Source organism: Ananas comosus, linkage group 11 (assembly GCF_001540865.1).
Source record: "Ananas comosus cultivar F153 linkage group 11, ASM154086v1, whole genome shotgun sequence".
Classification (NCBI taxonomy): domain Eukaryota; kingdom Viridiplantae; phylum Streptophyta; class Magnoliopsida; order Poales; family Bromeliaceae; genus Ananas; species Ananas comosus.
This window is the reverse complement of record NC_033631.1, coordinates 9,791,362-9,806,878: the sequence shown is the minus strand read 5'-3', so window position 1 is coordinate 9,806,878 and position 15,517 is coordinate 9,791,362. Positions and strand designations below refer to the sequence as shown.

Sequence of the window (15,517 nt, the reverse complement as noted above, 5' to 3'; positions counted from 1 at the left end):
CTGAAATACTATTAATAGTATTTGGATATATTTACTACTAATTTTTAAAATTTCGGATGCAAAATTATAGAATTTGGAATTATAGTGGTCTTTAGGGTTTAGTGGTAGTCCTTTTTACAGTTGAGTGGGCGGTTGGTAGAATAATATGATCTAAAGGTAGAATTGATCAAGGGATAGATTTAATAATAGAAACCTTGATAGCGCCAAGTGCCGAATGCTATTAATAACATTCCAGCGGGAGTACTCTCTCTCTCTCTCTCTCTATATATATAATTCTTCTCTTATATTTTTAAAAGTATTAAGTTATTAGTGCTTGTATCAAGTCACTTACATTACTAACTGTATTTATGTAATTTTATTGAACATAATTATTTTATTAATTTTAATAATTGATGCTGCATTCATCAATGCTATGTATGTTTTAAATATTTAAGCATTATTTGCTTATAATGGGTGCAAATTTAGACAGTAAAAAAATTATGTGAATCTTCTCTACTATAGGCCAATTGAGATAATACTCTTTTTTTTTTTTCCTTTTAATTTACGATCTCTAAAATTTTTAATGTTTTTATTATCTTAATATTTTGATTTGTGTTAGGTTATTCATTTTTATTTTCAATCTATATATATTATAAATTTTTACTATTTGATTTTTAAGCCAATCCAAATGTAGACACCTATATTTTGTATATTTTAATTATTAGATTAAGATACTAATTTTCTAATTCTTTTTCAACTTTTTATCCAGTTGCAGGGTTGACAATAGGGCTGGAACTGCGCCGGGCTTGGGTCAGGTTATTTTATACCCAAGCCCGGCCCGAAATGAGAGTATCTCGTATACGCACCGAACTTCTACTCGATTAATGATTTCAGAGCAAACTGAGAAAATACAGGAAAAGTACGTAAACATCAAACTTAATGATTTCAGAGCAAACTGAGAAAATACAGGAAAAGTACGTAAACATCAAACTTACACAAATGAACTCATAACATGACGCTTCAACAAAGATAGATAGTTTGTTAAAAACGAAGCTATTTTCTTAATCACCTCGTATGAATAGCAAACTAGAGAAGACGGCCGGGCCGGGGGATGATGTCCTGTACGTCCCGATGAGGGGAGTTTGTGCAGCCGCATCATACTAGGCCGGGTTTCGCCCGGAACCGACACGATCTTGATCCCGGCAGTTGTTCAGCTTGTGCTCGACCGAATAAATTTATAGCTTGACTTTTAAAACCGAGCACAAGTTTGCTCGACCGAGTGCTTTTTATCCAATTTGATAGTTGATCCCTACCTTGACCCGAACCCAGATTTGTTCCAGACCGGACTACCTGATACATACCCGGCCCGAATTTTTAAATTCAGGTTTTTTAACAAACGGGACAAACCCGTACAGGGGTCGAGCTCGGGTTGGGTTTTGGGCTATCCAATTAATAGTTTTATTCTATAATTCAAAATATATATAAAATGTATCAATATATTTATATTGAATTGTAATATATATATATTATATATAATAAATAATAAACAATTAAACTCTTATAAAAAAATTTAAAATATGTTATTTTTATATAAACATGATATACTGTTTACATATTTCACCCAGAAGTGTTTCGGACTATCTAGATCCATAACCCAAACCTGAACTCAGCCCAGAATAAAAAAACTCTTTAATCTATTTTGAGACTGGGCTTCGGGTTATATANTATAAATAATATGTATTAATATAGTATAATTAATAATTTTATAATAAAAATAATGTATTATAATATATAATATATTATATTTATATACTTTAGTTTTAATTCAATTTATAATTTTAATTAAGTTTGAAATTAAGCATTGAAATAGCGCTATTCCACCAAAATGGTGGAATAACAAATTCCTTACTATCCCGGGATAACCGGGAATAGCAAGGTTTGACCGGGATAAAATATCCCGGCCAGTTTTCATTCCGTTTGGCGGAATAGCGGGGATAACTTTTGTTATCCCCGCTTATCCCCCAACCAAACGGGGCCTTATTGTATAGAAATTATACATACCGTTTTGAACAATCCAACTACATAAGATAGGGTGTACAAAATTGTGAATTAAATTTGATTTTGATTTTAATATTCTTCATTAATTTCAATGTAATTTGAATCAAATTCGAATGAACATTTAAAAATTTTAATTTTTAATATCGAAAAGTGAGAAAATAAGAATTATTATATTGAGAATATAATTTAAAATTTATGCGGTTAAAAAATAATCTAAAAAGTGTCCAGCTTTTATATGATTAATAGCATGAAGCTTTCCATGCAATAAAATTACTTTTGATGGTAGAATATGTGAATCGACAATCAATTTCATTTAATGTGATTTTGCTACTGAAGTATTTAGAAATCAAATTACATATTTTTCTGATATTATTGGTCTGGTGATTGAAAATCTCAGTACTAAAAATTTTCATAACTAATGTGATGTATGTATATAAGTATATTTTTTTAATTTGAATTTGTCGATAAATATACTTTTTTTTAGAGCGAAAGGTAACATGCTACCGCTTTATTCAGTAAGAAGATGAATTTAGCAACAAAGTGAAGTATCATGACTTCGCGAGAAAAATAAATAAATAAAAAAAAAAATATTGTGATATGCCAAAAAATAAATAAATAAAAATAAAAAACTCTCGGAATCTTACCATGAAATCCCAAAAATCACGACCGCTCTAAACAATTACGATAGGAATGTCCTCTCGTCCTCGAAAATCTCAATTACCTTAAGGGCTTGTTTGGTTTATCCATTCTGGGTATGGAATGGAAATCGGTTTTATCAGATCTGGTTAATTTTGTTTGGTTTGCATGAATCGGTTTGAAATTTCTATTCCGGATTGGAATGGGAATGGCCCATTAGCTTTCAACTTGATTCCGGTCTTCTAGCCCGGATTGAGATTTCATTCTGAAAGCCCACTAAGCTCTCGAAGCCCATGTGACCAACTCACCCTCCTTCTCTTCAACCCTTTCTCATATATATAAAAAAAAAAAAAAAAAAAAAAAAAAAAAAAAAAAAAATTTTCTCTCTCAAAACCCTATTCCTAACCCCATTAATAAAAGTTTTAAAAATAAATTTGATTTTTTTTTGAAAAACTTATTAGAGATGTATTATATATTTCATAAAATTTAAATAATATAAATTTATATTTGAGAGTAAAATTAGTATTATAGTATCTTGTAATTTTTTAAATTTATACGAACAAACAATGAAATGTGAATAACTCATTCCAATTCCCAATCCACAAATAAACAAACATCTTTGGGAAATGGTCATTCAATTACCATTTCAATCATTCTCATTTATTAACATTCCAATTCCACCCTTGAAACAAACAAGCCCTAAATTTCAACACCCACACCTCCCTCCTTTTATTTAGTTAAAATATTCGATCCTTCTAATTGCCTAATTATTTTAGCTTTCCAAGCCTATCGCATGCACCTAATTATTAAAATTTCTCTCACCTCATTACTTAAGATCCGAAACCCGCGTTGACAAAATCCCACAGCACTTAGGCAACACTTGCACATGTGGCAAAATTAAACGCGTCTTCTAAATAATAGAAAGGATTTAGACAGTAATAATGAGCCCATTTGTATGCTTATACACATGCATATTTGGGGATTTACAATTTGGTAAATCGCGCCGAGTGGACAAACGAGACAACAGGATTTTAAAAATAAATATTACGTGCATTGCACGTCTATTTTCACTAATATATATAAAGAGAAAGAGAATTGTGCTGAAATACTATTAATAGTATTTGGATATATTTACTACTAATTTTTAAAATTTCGGATGCAAAATTATAGAATTTGGAATTATAGTGGTCTTTAGGGTTTAATGGTAGTCCTTTTTAAAGTTGAGTGGGTGGTTGGTAGAATAATATAATCTAAGAGTAGAATTGATCAAGGGATAGATTTAATAATAGAAACCTTGATAGCGCCAAGTGCCGAATGCTATTAATAACATTCCAGCGGGAGTACTCTCTCTCTCTCTATATATATATATAATTCTTCTCTTATATTTTTAAAAGTATTAAGTTATTAGTGCTTGTATCAAGTCACTTACATTACTAACTGTATTTATGTAATTTTATTGAACATAATTATTTTATTAATTTTAATAATTAATGCTGCATTCATTAATGCTATGTATGTTTTAAATATTTAAGCATTATTTGCTTATAATGGGTGCAAATTTAGACAGTAAAAAAATTATGTGAATCTTCTCTACTATAGGCCAATTGAGATAATACTCTATTTTTTTTTTTCCTTTTAATTAACGCTCTCTAAAATTTTTAATGTTTTTATTATCTTAATATTTTGATTTGTGTTAGGTTATTCATTTTTATTTTCAATCTATATATATTATAAATTTTTACTATTTGATTTTTAAGCCAATCCAAATGTAGACACCTATATTTTGTATATTTTAATTATTAGATTAAGATACTAATTTTCTAATTCTTTTTCAACTTTTTATCCAGTTGCAGGGTTGACAATAGGGCTGGAACTGCGCCGGGCTTGGGTCAGGTTATTTTATACCCAAGCCCGGCCCGAAATATATATTGGGCTTCGGGTCAGAGTTTTATCTAATTTCTCAAAAAAATAAGACCCGACTCAAGTCCAAACCCAATACCTAGATCTATCAGGCTTTGTGAAGACCCACTTTATACATTTGTCATATAGTACAAATATATTTTTATTGTATAAAATTTAAAAAAATATTCTCAAATTAACAAATAATAAATAATATATATTATATATATATAATGTTAAGTTATATTTATATAACTATGTAAAATAATACATACTATATATTTTTATTTATAGATGTATAATTGTATATAATAATATTATTTATAATATAGCCTCATAAAGAAACTAAATATTTAGTTATATTTATAACATATCGTCATATATATTAATATATATCCTTAATAATACAATATATTATATATATCATTTATTCCTTATATGCACAAATATATTATATATAAAACTTAATATCTTATTTTGATTATTAACCTATCGGGTTGCGGGTTGGGCTCGAGCTGGGGACATGTCCAAATAGGGCAAAAAATTTTTTGGACTTAAATTTTTAAGCCCGGCCCATACATAGTCCATCAGGCCAGACCTTGTTTAGACCCAAGCCCAGTTCCATCCCTAGTTGATAATTTAACCTATTTTTCGTGAGCCAGCTCGTTTGAACACGAGCCAAAATTTTCAGTTTGATATTTAAATAAGCCAGCTCGTGTTCGACTTGTTGACGGCCCTAGTTCTAGCACAGCCAAGGCCCGTTTTGGGCCGGATCATGCTGCGCCGACGTGTTTGAGGGGAGTAGCCCTGCATGTCCTGCAATAGGGGGCCGGGCCGGCAGAAGAGATCAAACTCACATGGCGGGTTCACTATTTTCCAAACATTACTTATCGTGCCTGTGGACGTTTAGTATGCTCCGCTAATTCTTTTATCGAAGCAAAAATTGTTTGATAGATAGAAACAACTTCGCAGTACAATACTCAAGTAAACACATTCAAACTACAAATGCATGAAAAGGACATAAAAGAGTCAAACGAGACTTTAGTAATTAGCTCATCTTCAAGCCACGCATATGCTCTATGAGAGAGCCAATCTCATTGTAAGAAGACCCTCCTTCCTCCACAGCCCTCTTCGCCTTCTGGCCGATCTCCCTCGCCCTCGCCCTCCTTCCCTCCGCCTCTTTGCCGCCGCCCATCAATTCCCCCACTGCCTTCCGCACCTCCTCGGCCGCCACTACTGCTCTTTCCTCCGCGTAGTTGCAGCACTTATCTGAGCCAATCGCGATCCCGATCCTCAGCACGTCTACGATCAGCTTCTCGTTGATGAACTGCTCCGCGAAGAGTGGCCACGTGATCATCGGCACGCCCACGCTCGCCCCCTCCAGCAGCGAATTCCACCCGCAGTGCGTCACGAACCCCCCGACTGAGCCGTGGCTCAGAATGGCCAGCTGCGGCGCCCACCCGTTTATGACCATGCCCTTCTTCCTTTCTCCGAACCCTGCCGGGAGGAACTCCGACAGGTCGCCGTGATATCTCACGACCCAGATAAAAGGGTGCTCCGAATTTTCGAGACCCAGTGCGATCTCGCGAAGCTGGGACACTGTGAACCGGCCGAGGCTGCCGAAGCACACGTAGATCACAGATCGCTCCTTCTTGCCGTCCAACCAATTCAAGATATCGTTGTAGCGGACGGAGGCTGAGCCGCCTCTCACCGCCTTGTGTTTTATATCCGCATTGTACACCGACACCGGCCCGACGAGCCACGCCTCCATGCCGCCACATCGCTTCATCAGATCGGCGTAACCCGGCTCCAAATCGTAGAAGCTGTTCATCACCGCGCCGTCGCTCTTCCCGTAGGCTTCGTGCATGCGGATAAGAGATTCGTCGGGAGCGATCAGAATTCCGGGGAGGCGCGAGCGCGTGAGCTCGACGTTGTGGGGGAGGCCGGGGACGGCGAAGGGCTCGTTGTCGCGGGAAGCGACTTTTTGTGGGGCGAGGAGGGTGAGGGTGCTGAGTACGATGTGGGGGAAGCACCCGGTGCCGTGGAAGACGAAGCGCGGCACGCCAAGCACGTCGCTGGCCCACGGGAACTGCAGGTCGGAGACGACGCAGTGCGGTCGGTGCCGTCGGATGAGGTCGACGAAGGGGCGCTGCAGCAGGTCGATGGCGGCGTACAGCTTGGGGGTGAAGTCGGGGGTGGGGAGGGCGAGGAGGTTCTCGAAGCCCTCGGGGAGGCCGGAGTCGGCGGAGGCGCAGGCGAGGTCGACCATGGGGATCATGTGGCCCGGCGCGGGGAAGGGCAGGAAGAAGATGTGCACGCCCATCGCCGGAGTTTGCAGAGGGAGAATTGAATCGGCGCCCATCGCTTCTCAGTTGTTAATTACTGATGTTCAGCCTGTGAGTGCAGTATATATTTATAGCATTTATGTTCAAACCAGCTCTATATATTTTTATAAAAGCACGCGTCGCACGACTCGCACCAGCACCATAGTTTTTTTTTTTTTTTTTTTTTTTTTTTTTTTTTTTTTTTTTTTTTTTTTTTTTTGGTTTTGAAGATTACTGCTACTAGGATAGGAAAAATTAAAAAATGCAATATTTATATTACTAATGTGGTTATCTCAACCAATCAAAATGCTTTCTTGGATTCACTCATTCCATCATGATTTTAGCAAAATATTTTTATTTTAGTTTTCTCTCAAATAGAAAAATTTGATTGATTGAGAATAAATGATCAATGTGGTGTGAGTATTATACAGTAGACTTCATCGGAGATAGAGTCTACAAAATTATGAATTAAATTTTATTTTGATTTTAAATTTCTTATTTTCAATGTAATTTGAATCAAATTCGAATGAACATTTAAAAAAATTAATTTTCTATATTAAAAAGGAAGAAAATAAAAATTATTCTATTAAGAATATAATTTAAAAATTATCCTGTTAATAAATAAGCTAAAAGAAACCGTTTGTAGTTGTATATAATTAATGGCGTCAAGGTCTACAGCAACCCCAAATTATTTTTTGTGATGAAATATTTGAAACTACAATCGATTTCGTTAGATATGATCTATACTATGAAATATTTGGAAATAAAATTTCATTTATTTTTTGACAATATTGTGCTAGTGATGGAATATTTCAAAATTAAAGATTTTTAATAACTGATGTGATGTATTTATAAATTTAACGGTACAAAATAATTCAAATCTAGTGAAATTTGGATTGAATTTTTTTTTTCCCACTATTTAGAATAAGATTAATACACTTGGTATGAGTTTTAAGTTTTTTATCATTATTTTTTATAAAATTTTTGAATTTAGTGGTTCATTTTGAGACAAACTGTTCTGTATATATAATGTAAAAAATTTTTAGACACCTCCAATAGTGAAAATCATGTTTGGCCATGCCAATCGTTAATTTTGATGTCCAATCATATATAACTAGTGAAGGCACCCGCGCGTTGCAGCGGGTAGATTCTGCATAAATAAATAAATAAATAAAGCTGTAGAAAGAAATTTAGATATTAAACTCCACTCCATGCTTAAATTTTCATGAATAGTATAAAAAAGAATGAGTTGTCCCTATATCGAAAATAGAGATATTTTAGTTATATTTTCAGTTTAGCAATGATGTATATAGTGTAGAAATTCACGCGATGCGGCGGATAAAAATTAAAAACATATAGAGTTCTTACTTTTTTTCGAGAAAGGAGTGATCGAGGGTAGGAGTGGGGGTCGTATAAGAGTTCAAAATTGTTGCAAATGGGCGCAACCATACATCCTCCTTGAACGCGGCGCCCCCGTCCACGGCCTTGAGCGCCGCGCACACCTCGTCTAGGGCCTCGCGGATCATCCACTCGAACCGCGCGCGCACGGTGTTCGAGCGCTCACGGACGTGGCGGTAGCGAGGTCCGCCATGCTGAGGAAGGTCTCCGGCCGCTCCTCCTCCGGGGTCTCCTTCTAGATGGCCACCGCCGCGTGGACGGTGGCGGGGCCGACGGAGAGGAGGCGCCGCCGATCGGAGGGGCGGCGGCGAGGGAGGGTGCGGAGGGAGAGGAAAGGTTGGGGTTTTAGGATTTGGGAAGGAGAGCGGAAGAGCTCGACAGAGAGATCGCAGATATGGGGTTCGGGGTTTCTCAAGCTTGGAGAAGCTACATTTACTACCACATATTAATTTGTTACCTAAAGTATAGTATTTATTTAATTAATTAGGAAAGGAAAACATATGCAAATATCAAACATGTAAAACTGAAGCCATTATTCTTGGACAATAATTAGACAGTTTTTTCTCTTTATAATTAATGTCTGATCGCGGATGTGGGGTTCGGGGTTTCTCAAGCTTGGAGAAGCTATATTTACTACCATATGTTAATTTGTTACCTAAAGTATAGTATTTATTTAATTAATTAGGAAAGGAAAACATATGCAAATATCAAACATGTAAAACTAAAGTCATTATTTTTGGACAATAATTAGACAGTTTTTTCTCTTTATAATTAATGTCTTAAATATTTTACTATTAAAAAATTTATAGGAGATATAAATAAAAGTAAAGAGTAATTAAGAGGTGAGTATTAATGGAGTTATAACTATTAAGAACATTAAATGTAAGAATAAAGAAGAATAAACCACTATTAAAAATTTTAAAAAATTTAAAAAATTAAAAAAAAGGAGGGCTTGCCATGTCATCAATATTGGGGATTCATATAGAGTTATAGATTATTTAACAGTATGCGGTCTCTATGTTATTAATAATATATGTTATTAATAATATAGCAGCTAGATTCAAGATTAAAAGACACTTATTTCTGTCACTCCACCAATCATCAAACCCTCTGCCATTATTTTTTTTATTTTTTAAGAAAAAACTTCAAATACCTTCCTTGCGGTTTCACTTTTTCTCACTTTAGTATCATATGGTTTAAAGTGTATCAAATTACTACCCCGTAGTTTTGCACTTTTTCACTTTAGTATCCTGTGGTTTAAAGTTTATCAAATTAGTACCCTGTGATTTCGCACTTTCTCACTTTAGTACCTTGTGGTTTCGTATTTTCTCATTTTAGTACCCTGTGGTTTAAAAATCATAGGGTACTAACTTGATACAAAAATAAAATCGCAGAGTACTAATTTGATACAAAAATAAACCACAGAGTACTAACTTGATACACTTTAAACCACAACGTACTAAAGTGAGAAAGTGCGAAACCATAGGGTACTAACTTGATACACTTTAAACCATAGGATACTAAAATGAAAAAGTACGAAACCAGAAAATTTTTGAAGTTTTTCCTTTTTTTAATAGAACTATAAAATTATATCTAAAAGCACGTATTGCACAGCAACATATTTTTTTAAAATTTTCTATTTTTTACGGAAATGTAAAATTTTTCCGAATATATATAATCTGAAAAAAAAAATATTCTACATCTGATATTTAAGAAAATATATTTGATAGAGTTATATAAGGAAATTTCTAGCTAAATATGGCAGAGTTTATAAAGACATGCATTTAAAAGTTGTACATATGGTTTTGAAGAATCCAACTACATAAGAGAGAGTTTACAAAATTGTGCGTTAAATTTAATTTTGTTTCAAAATTTGAATCAAATTTGAATGAACATTTAAAAATTTTAATTTTCAATATCAAAAATTGGGAAAATAAGAACTATTCTATTAAGAATATAATTTAAACATTACGCTGTTAAAAAATAAGCTAAAAGAGTATGGCTTATATATAATTAATAGCATGAAGCTCTCCGTACAATCAAATTATTGTTGATGATAAAATATTCGAATTGACAATCAATTAATTCCGTTTAATTTACGCTACCGAAATTTTTAGAAATCAGGTTTTATATATTTTTTTCAATATTATTAGACTAGTGACTGAAAAATTTTAAATTAAAAATTTTAATGACTGCTGTGATGTGTGTGTATATAATCACGTATTTTAAATTTGAATTTATTGACAAATTCACTTTTAAGCCAAAAAGAAAAAATTGTGATATGCAAAAAAAAAAAAAAAAAAAAAAAAAAAAAAAAAAAAAAAAAAACTCGCGCGATCTTGCAGTCCCAAAGATGTCGGCCGCTGAAATCCCAAAAATCGCGACCGCTCTAAAAAATTACGGTAGGAGTACTCTCCCATCCTCGAAAATCTCAATTACTACTAAATTTCCATACCCAAGCCTCGCTCCTTTTATTTTAATTAAAATTTTCGTACCTTTTAATTCCCTAGATATTTTAGCTTTCCATATTTAGCTCATGCACCTGATTAATTAAAATATCTCTCACCTCATTATTTAAAATCCAAAAAACCGCGTTGACAAAATCCCATAGCACTTACGCNAAAAAAAAAAAAAAAAAAAAAAAAAAAAAAAAAAAGAAACTCGCGCGATCTTGCAGTCCCAAAGATGTCGGCCGCTGAAATCCCAAAAATCGCGACCGCTCTAAAAAATTACGGTAGGAATACTCTCCCATCCTCGAAAATATCAATTACTACTAAATTTCCATACCCAAGCCTCGCTCCTTTTATTTTAATTAAAATTTTCGTACCTTTTAATTCCCTAGCTATTTTAGCTTTCCATATTAAAATATCTCTCACCTCATTATTTAAAATCCAAAAAACCGCGTTGACAAAATCCCATAGCACTTACGCAACACTTGGACATGCGACAAAATTAAACGAGTCTTATAAAAAATAGAAAGTTTAGAAAATGATAATAAGCCCATGTGTATGCTTATGCCCATGCATTTTTTGGGGATTTACAACTAGGTAATGCGCGCCGAGTCGACAAGCGAGACAACTGGATTTTAGAAATAAATGCAACGTTCATTTCGCGTGGATTTTAATATACATATATATATATATATATATATATAGTGCAGCTAGTATGCTTATGAAAGCACGGAGGCCTCGGTGCTTCCAAGTTATTTTCGATGTTGGGACTTTCGAATCGACGATCGGCTCCATTAAACTTGACCTAGAGTATTTGAAGTACTTAGAATATAAATTTTGCGATTTTTCGATATCATTTGCCTAGTGATCGAAGGGGCTCAAAATTAATTTTATAATTTTATAATTTTTTGATATTATTTACCTCACAATCAAAAATTTTCAAAATTGATAATTTTTAATGGCCGGTATGAAATACTTGCTAGTATAACCGTGTAAAAAAATCGAAATCGGTTGAATTTTTTATAGAAAGTTTTATTTACTGTCTAGATAAAGATTAATAACTCCAATCTTAAATTAAAGTATCCAATCAGCTAATTTTAGGACATAGTTTGATTTTGACCATTCATTTTATGCCNATCAAGGTGGTGCATGTGTCTGCAGCTAGAAGGTGGATAAAAAGAGATTAATTTTAAATGCTTGGCTTGGATAAGGCTCATCTTTGTCAACTGTAGATGATGGTTTTGGGATCTGGGTATGCTTCATTTTGACAAAATCATAGCTTTTGCAATTTGTGTTTTTTTTTACTATTTTTTTTAGGACACACTTAGTTCTCGTAGTTCTTTTGCTTGTAGATTTATATATATATATAAAAAGAGAGAGAGAGAGAGAGAGTAATTTTTTCATCGACAATCATTTGTTAATTCTAATCATATAATATGAGAATCCAAAAGCTAAAATTTTTTATGTTCTTTTTTTTCAATTCTTATTTTTTTAATACTAATTTTTTTTAAAAAATAGATGAACCTTAATTTCTCTTCTCTCTCTCGCCCTAACCAGCCATCAAATATATTATAAATTTTTGCTATTTGAATTTTAAGCCAATCCAAATGTAAAAAATCTATTATTTATAGATTTCAACTATTAGATTAAGATTCTAATTTTCTAATTGTCGTTCAATTTTCTATTTAGTGATAAAGTTAACAATTTAACTCGTTGTTCGTGAGCTAGCTCATTCGAACACGAGCTCAATTTTTCAGCTCGATATTTTAACAAATCAGCTCGTGTTCGGCTCGCTGAAGGCCTAGTTCCAGCACAGCAAAGGCCCACTTTGGGCCGGATCATGCGGCGTCGACGAGTCTCAAGGGAGCAGGCCCCCACGGCCCAAAGTGCTCGGCCGGGCGGCACAAGTATGTAGCCCTAGCGCTGTGCCTCTGCTTAACGTCGGACCCTGCCGGGCCAAGCAGCCCACGGGCTGCATGCCAGTTTTACATCCCTAATTGTAACGGATCAAACTCGCATTGTGGGTTCATTTTTCCAATCATTACCTATCGTGCCAGTGGACTGCGCCCTTGTGTAATAATTTAATGAGCCGGCCAGTACCAGTCCTTTTATGTAATGGACCACACATGAGATTGTCTCAACTTTGTGCAACATTAAGGGTGCGTTTGGTTCAGAGTCGAAATCGAAATTAGAATCGAAATCGAAATAAGCTGGAATCGAAATCAGAATGAATTTTTATCTAATTCTGTTTGATTCATTACCTGGATCAGAATCGAAATAAATCATTCTTATTGTTGGGGTTTGATTCAGATAGATATAAAAACGTAATTATAATTTAAATTCAAATTGAAAATTAAATATTAAAAATTTACATCAAAATTTTGAAATAATGTCAAATTTTTAAATCTATTTTTTTTAGAAAAAATAAACTTTGAAGTTGAGTGGATAATTCAAATATGAAACTAAATTGCGATTTATTCAAATTCAAATTTAAAATTACAATTACAATTTTAATTTGAATCCATAAATTTAATTTAAGTTTTAAATAAAATTTTATAAAAATTAAAATTTAATTTAAATTCAAATTCATAAGTTAGATTAGAAATACTTGATTAAATTTTAATTTTAATTCAAATTTAAAATTATAAATTTAAGTTCTAAATTTAAACTCATATTTTAATTAAAAAAGTTAAAAAGATAAATTTAATCCGAATAAAAATCTATTCCGTCCGAATTAACTTCCAATCTGTCCTTTTAGGCCAGATTGAAAAAAAAGGTGATTAAAGAATTTCCATTTCACTTGGGAATCGAAATCGGCATGGGAGTATGAGACTTCCGCGTACCAAACACCGACAAACGAATTCGCTCATTCCGATTCGAGGGTGAAAAAGAAGCGAATAAAATACGCCCTAATAGTGTAAATATATATTGGATCAATTGTCCGTTTAGTTTGCTCCACTAATTCTTTTATTGAAAGCATATCGTTACAACCTTTTTAATTCAGTAAACGATCGATGTCAAACGTATAAAATGAAAATATATTATCACCAAAAATAGCTTACAAGATAGAAACAACTTCGCAGTTGAGTAAACACATTCAAACAACAAATGCATCAAAAGGACATGAAAGAGTCAAACGAGCCTTTAGTAATTAGTTCATCTTCAAGGTACGCAAATGCTCTATGAGAGAGCTAACCTCACTGTAAGAAGACCCTCCTTCCTCCGCCGCCCTCTTCGCCTTCTCGCCGATCTCCCTCGCCCTCTCCCTCCTCCCATCTGCCTCTTCGCCGCCGCCCATCAAATTTTCCACTGCCTTCCGCACCTCCTCGGCCGCCACTACCGCTCTTTCCTCTGTGCGACTGCAGCACTTATCTGCGCCGATTGCGATCCCGATCCTCAGCACGTCCACGATCAGCTTCTCGTTGACGAACTGCTCTGCGAAGAGCGGCCACGTGATCATCGGAACGCCCGCGCTCGCCCCCTCCAACAGTGAATTCCACCCGCAGTGCGTCACGAACCCCCCGACAGAGGCGTGGTTCAGGATGAGCAGCTGCGGCGCCCATCCGTTTATGACCATGCCCTTCTTCCTTTCTCCAAACCCTGCTGGGAGGAGCTCCGACAAATCCCCGTCATATCTCACGACCCAGATAAAAGGGTGCTCCGAATTTTCTAGGCCCAGCGCGATCTCCTGAAGCTGGGCCACCGTGAACCGGCCGATGCTGCCGAAGCACACGTAGATCACTGATCCCGCCTTCTTGCCGTCCAACCAATTCAAGATGTCGTCGTAGCCGACGGAGGCCGCACCGCTTCTCACCGCCTTGTGTTTTATATCCCGATTGCACACCAACACCGGCCCGACGTGCCACACCTTCATGCTGCCCGATCGCTTCAGCAGATCGATGTAATCTGGCTCCAAATCGTAGAAGCTGTTCATCACCATGCCGTCGGTCTTCCCAAGGCCTTCGCCCATGCGGATAAGAGATTCGTTCGGAGAGATCAGAAAGTCAGGGAGGCGCGAGCGTGTGAGCTCTACGTGGTGGGGGAGGCCGGGGACGACGAAGGGCTCGTCGTCGCGGGAAGCGACGCTGTGGGCGCTGCGGAAGCTGATGAGGGCGGCGCCGAGTACGACGTGGGGGAAGCACCCGGTGCCGTGGAAGGCGAAGCGCGGCACGCCGAGCACGTCGCGGGCCCAGGGGAAGTGCACGTCGGAGATGACGCAGCGTGGTCGGTGTTGTCGGATGAGGTCGACGAAGGGGAGCTGCAGCAGCTCGATGGCAGCGGAGATCTGGGGCATGACGTCAGGGGTGGGGAAGGCGAGGAGGTTATCGAAGCTGTCGGGGAGGCCGGACTCGGCAGAGGGGAAGGGGATGGTGAGGTCTAGGATGGGGCGGATGAGGGGGAGGTTGCCGAGGGTGGCGACGACGGTGGATTTGGCGCCGCGAGCGGCGAAGATGCGGGCCAGGTCGACCATGGGGATCGTGTGGCCCGGGGCGACGAAGGGCAGGAAGAAGATGTGCAGGTCCATACCCGGAGTGTGCTGAGGGAGAAATGTATCGAAGGTACTCCACCCTTTTACAGTTGTGGTCGTTACAGCTCACAAGCCTTCAGCAAACGAGAATGGCATTTCTCCTCCAATGGAGTGTCCGATCGCGTGTGTGTATGTATAGATTGAGAGAGAGAGAGAGAGAGAGAGTTACACTGAAGGTCAACATGCTTATAATATTTTTACCCGTTGCTCAAAATTCGTACAGTAATAATAAAAATAAGGAAAAA

General features: G+C 36.3%; 2 protein-coding genes across 2 annotated transcripts; both read right to left on the bottom strand.

Moving 5' to 3' along the window:
* LOC109717151 (scopoletin glucosyltransferase-like) lies at window positions 5,510-6,934 on the bottom strand. The gene has a single exon (XM_020242824.1). The coding sequence runs from the start codon at window positions 6,932-6,934 to the stop codon at window positions 5,621-5,623; it is 1,314 nt and encodes a 437-aa protein (XP_020098413.1). The 3' UTR covers window positions 5,510-5,620.
* Window positions 13,762-15,517, bottom strand: LOC109716994 (scopoletin glucosyltransferase-like). Its single transcript, XM_020242632.1, has one exon. The coding sequence runs from the start codon at window positions 15,267-15,269 to the stop codon at window positions 13,896-13,898; it is 1,374 nt and encodes a 457-aa protein (XP_020098221.1). The 5' UTR covers window positions 15,270-15,517; the 3' UTR covers window positions 13,762-13,895.

Bases quoted from the DNA above. Each gene is read 5' to 3' on its own strand.
- LOC109717151 (XM_020242824.1), bottom strand. From the start codon at position 6,934: ATGGGCGCCGATTCAATTCTCCCTCTGCAAACTCCGGCGATGGGCGTG.
- LOC109716994 (XM_020242632.1), bottom strand. From the start codon at position 15,269: ATGGACCTGCACATCTTCTTCCTGCCCTTCGTCGCCCCGGGCCACACG.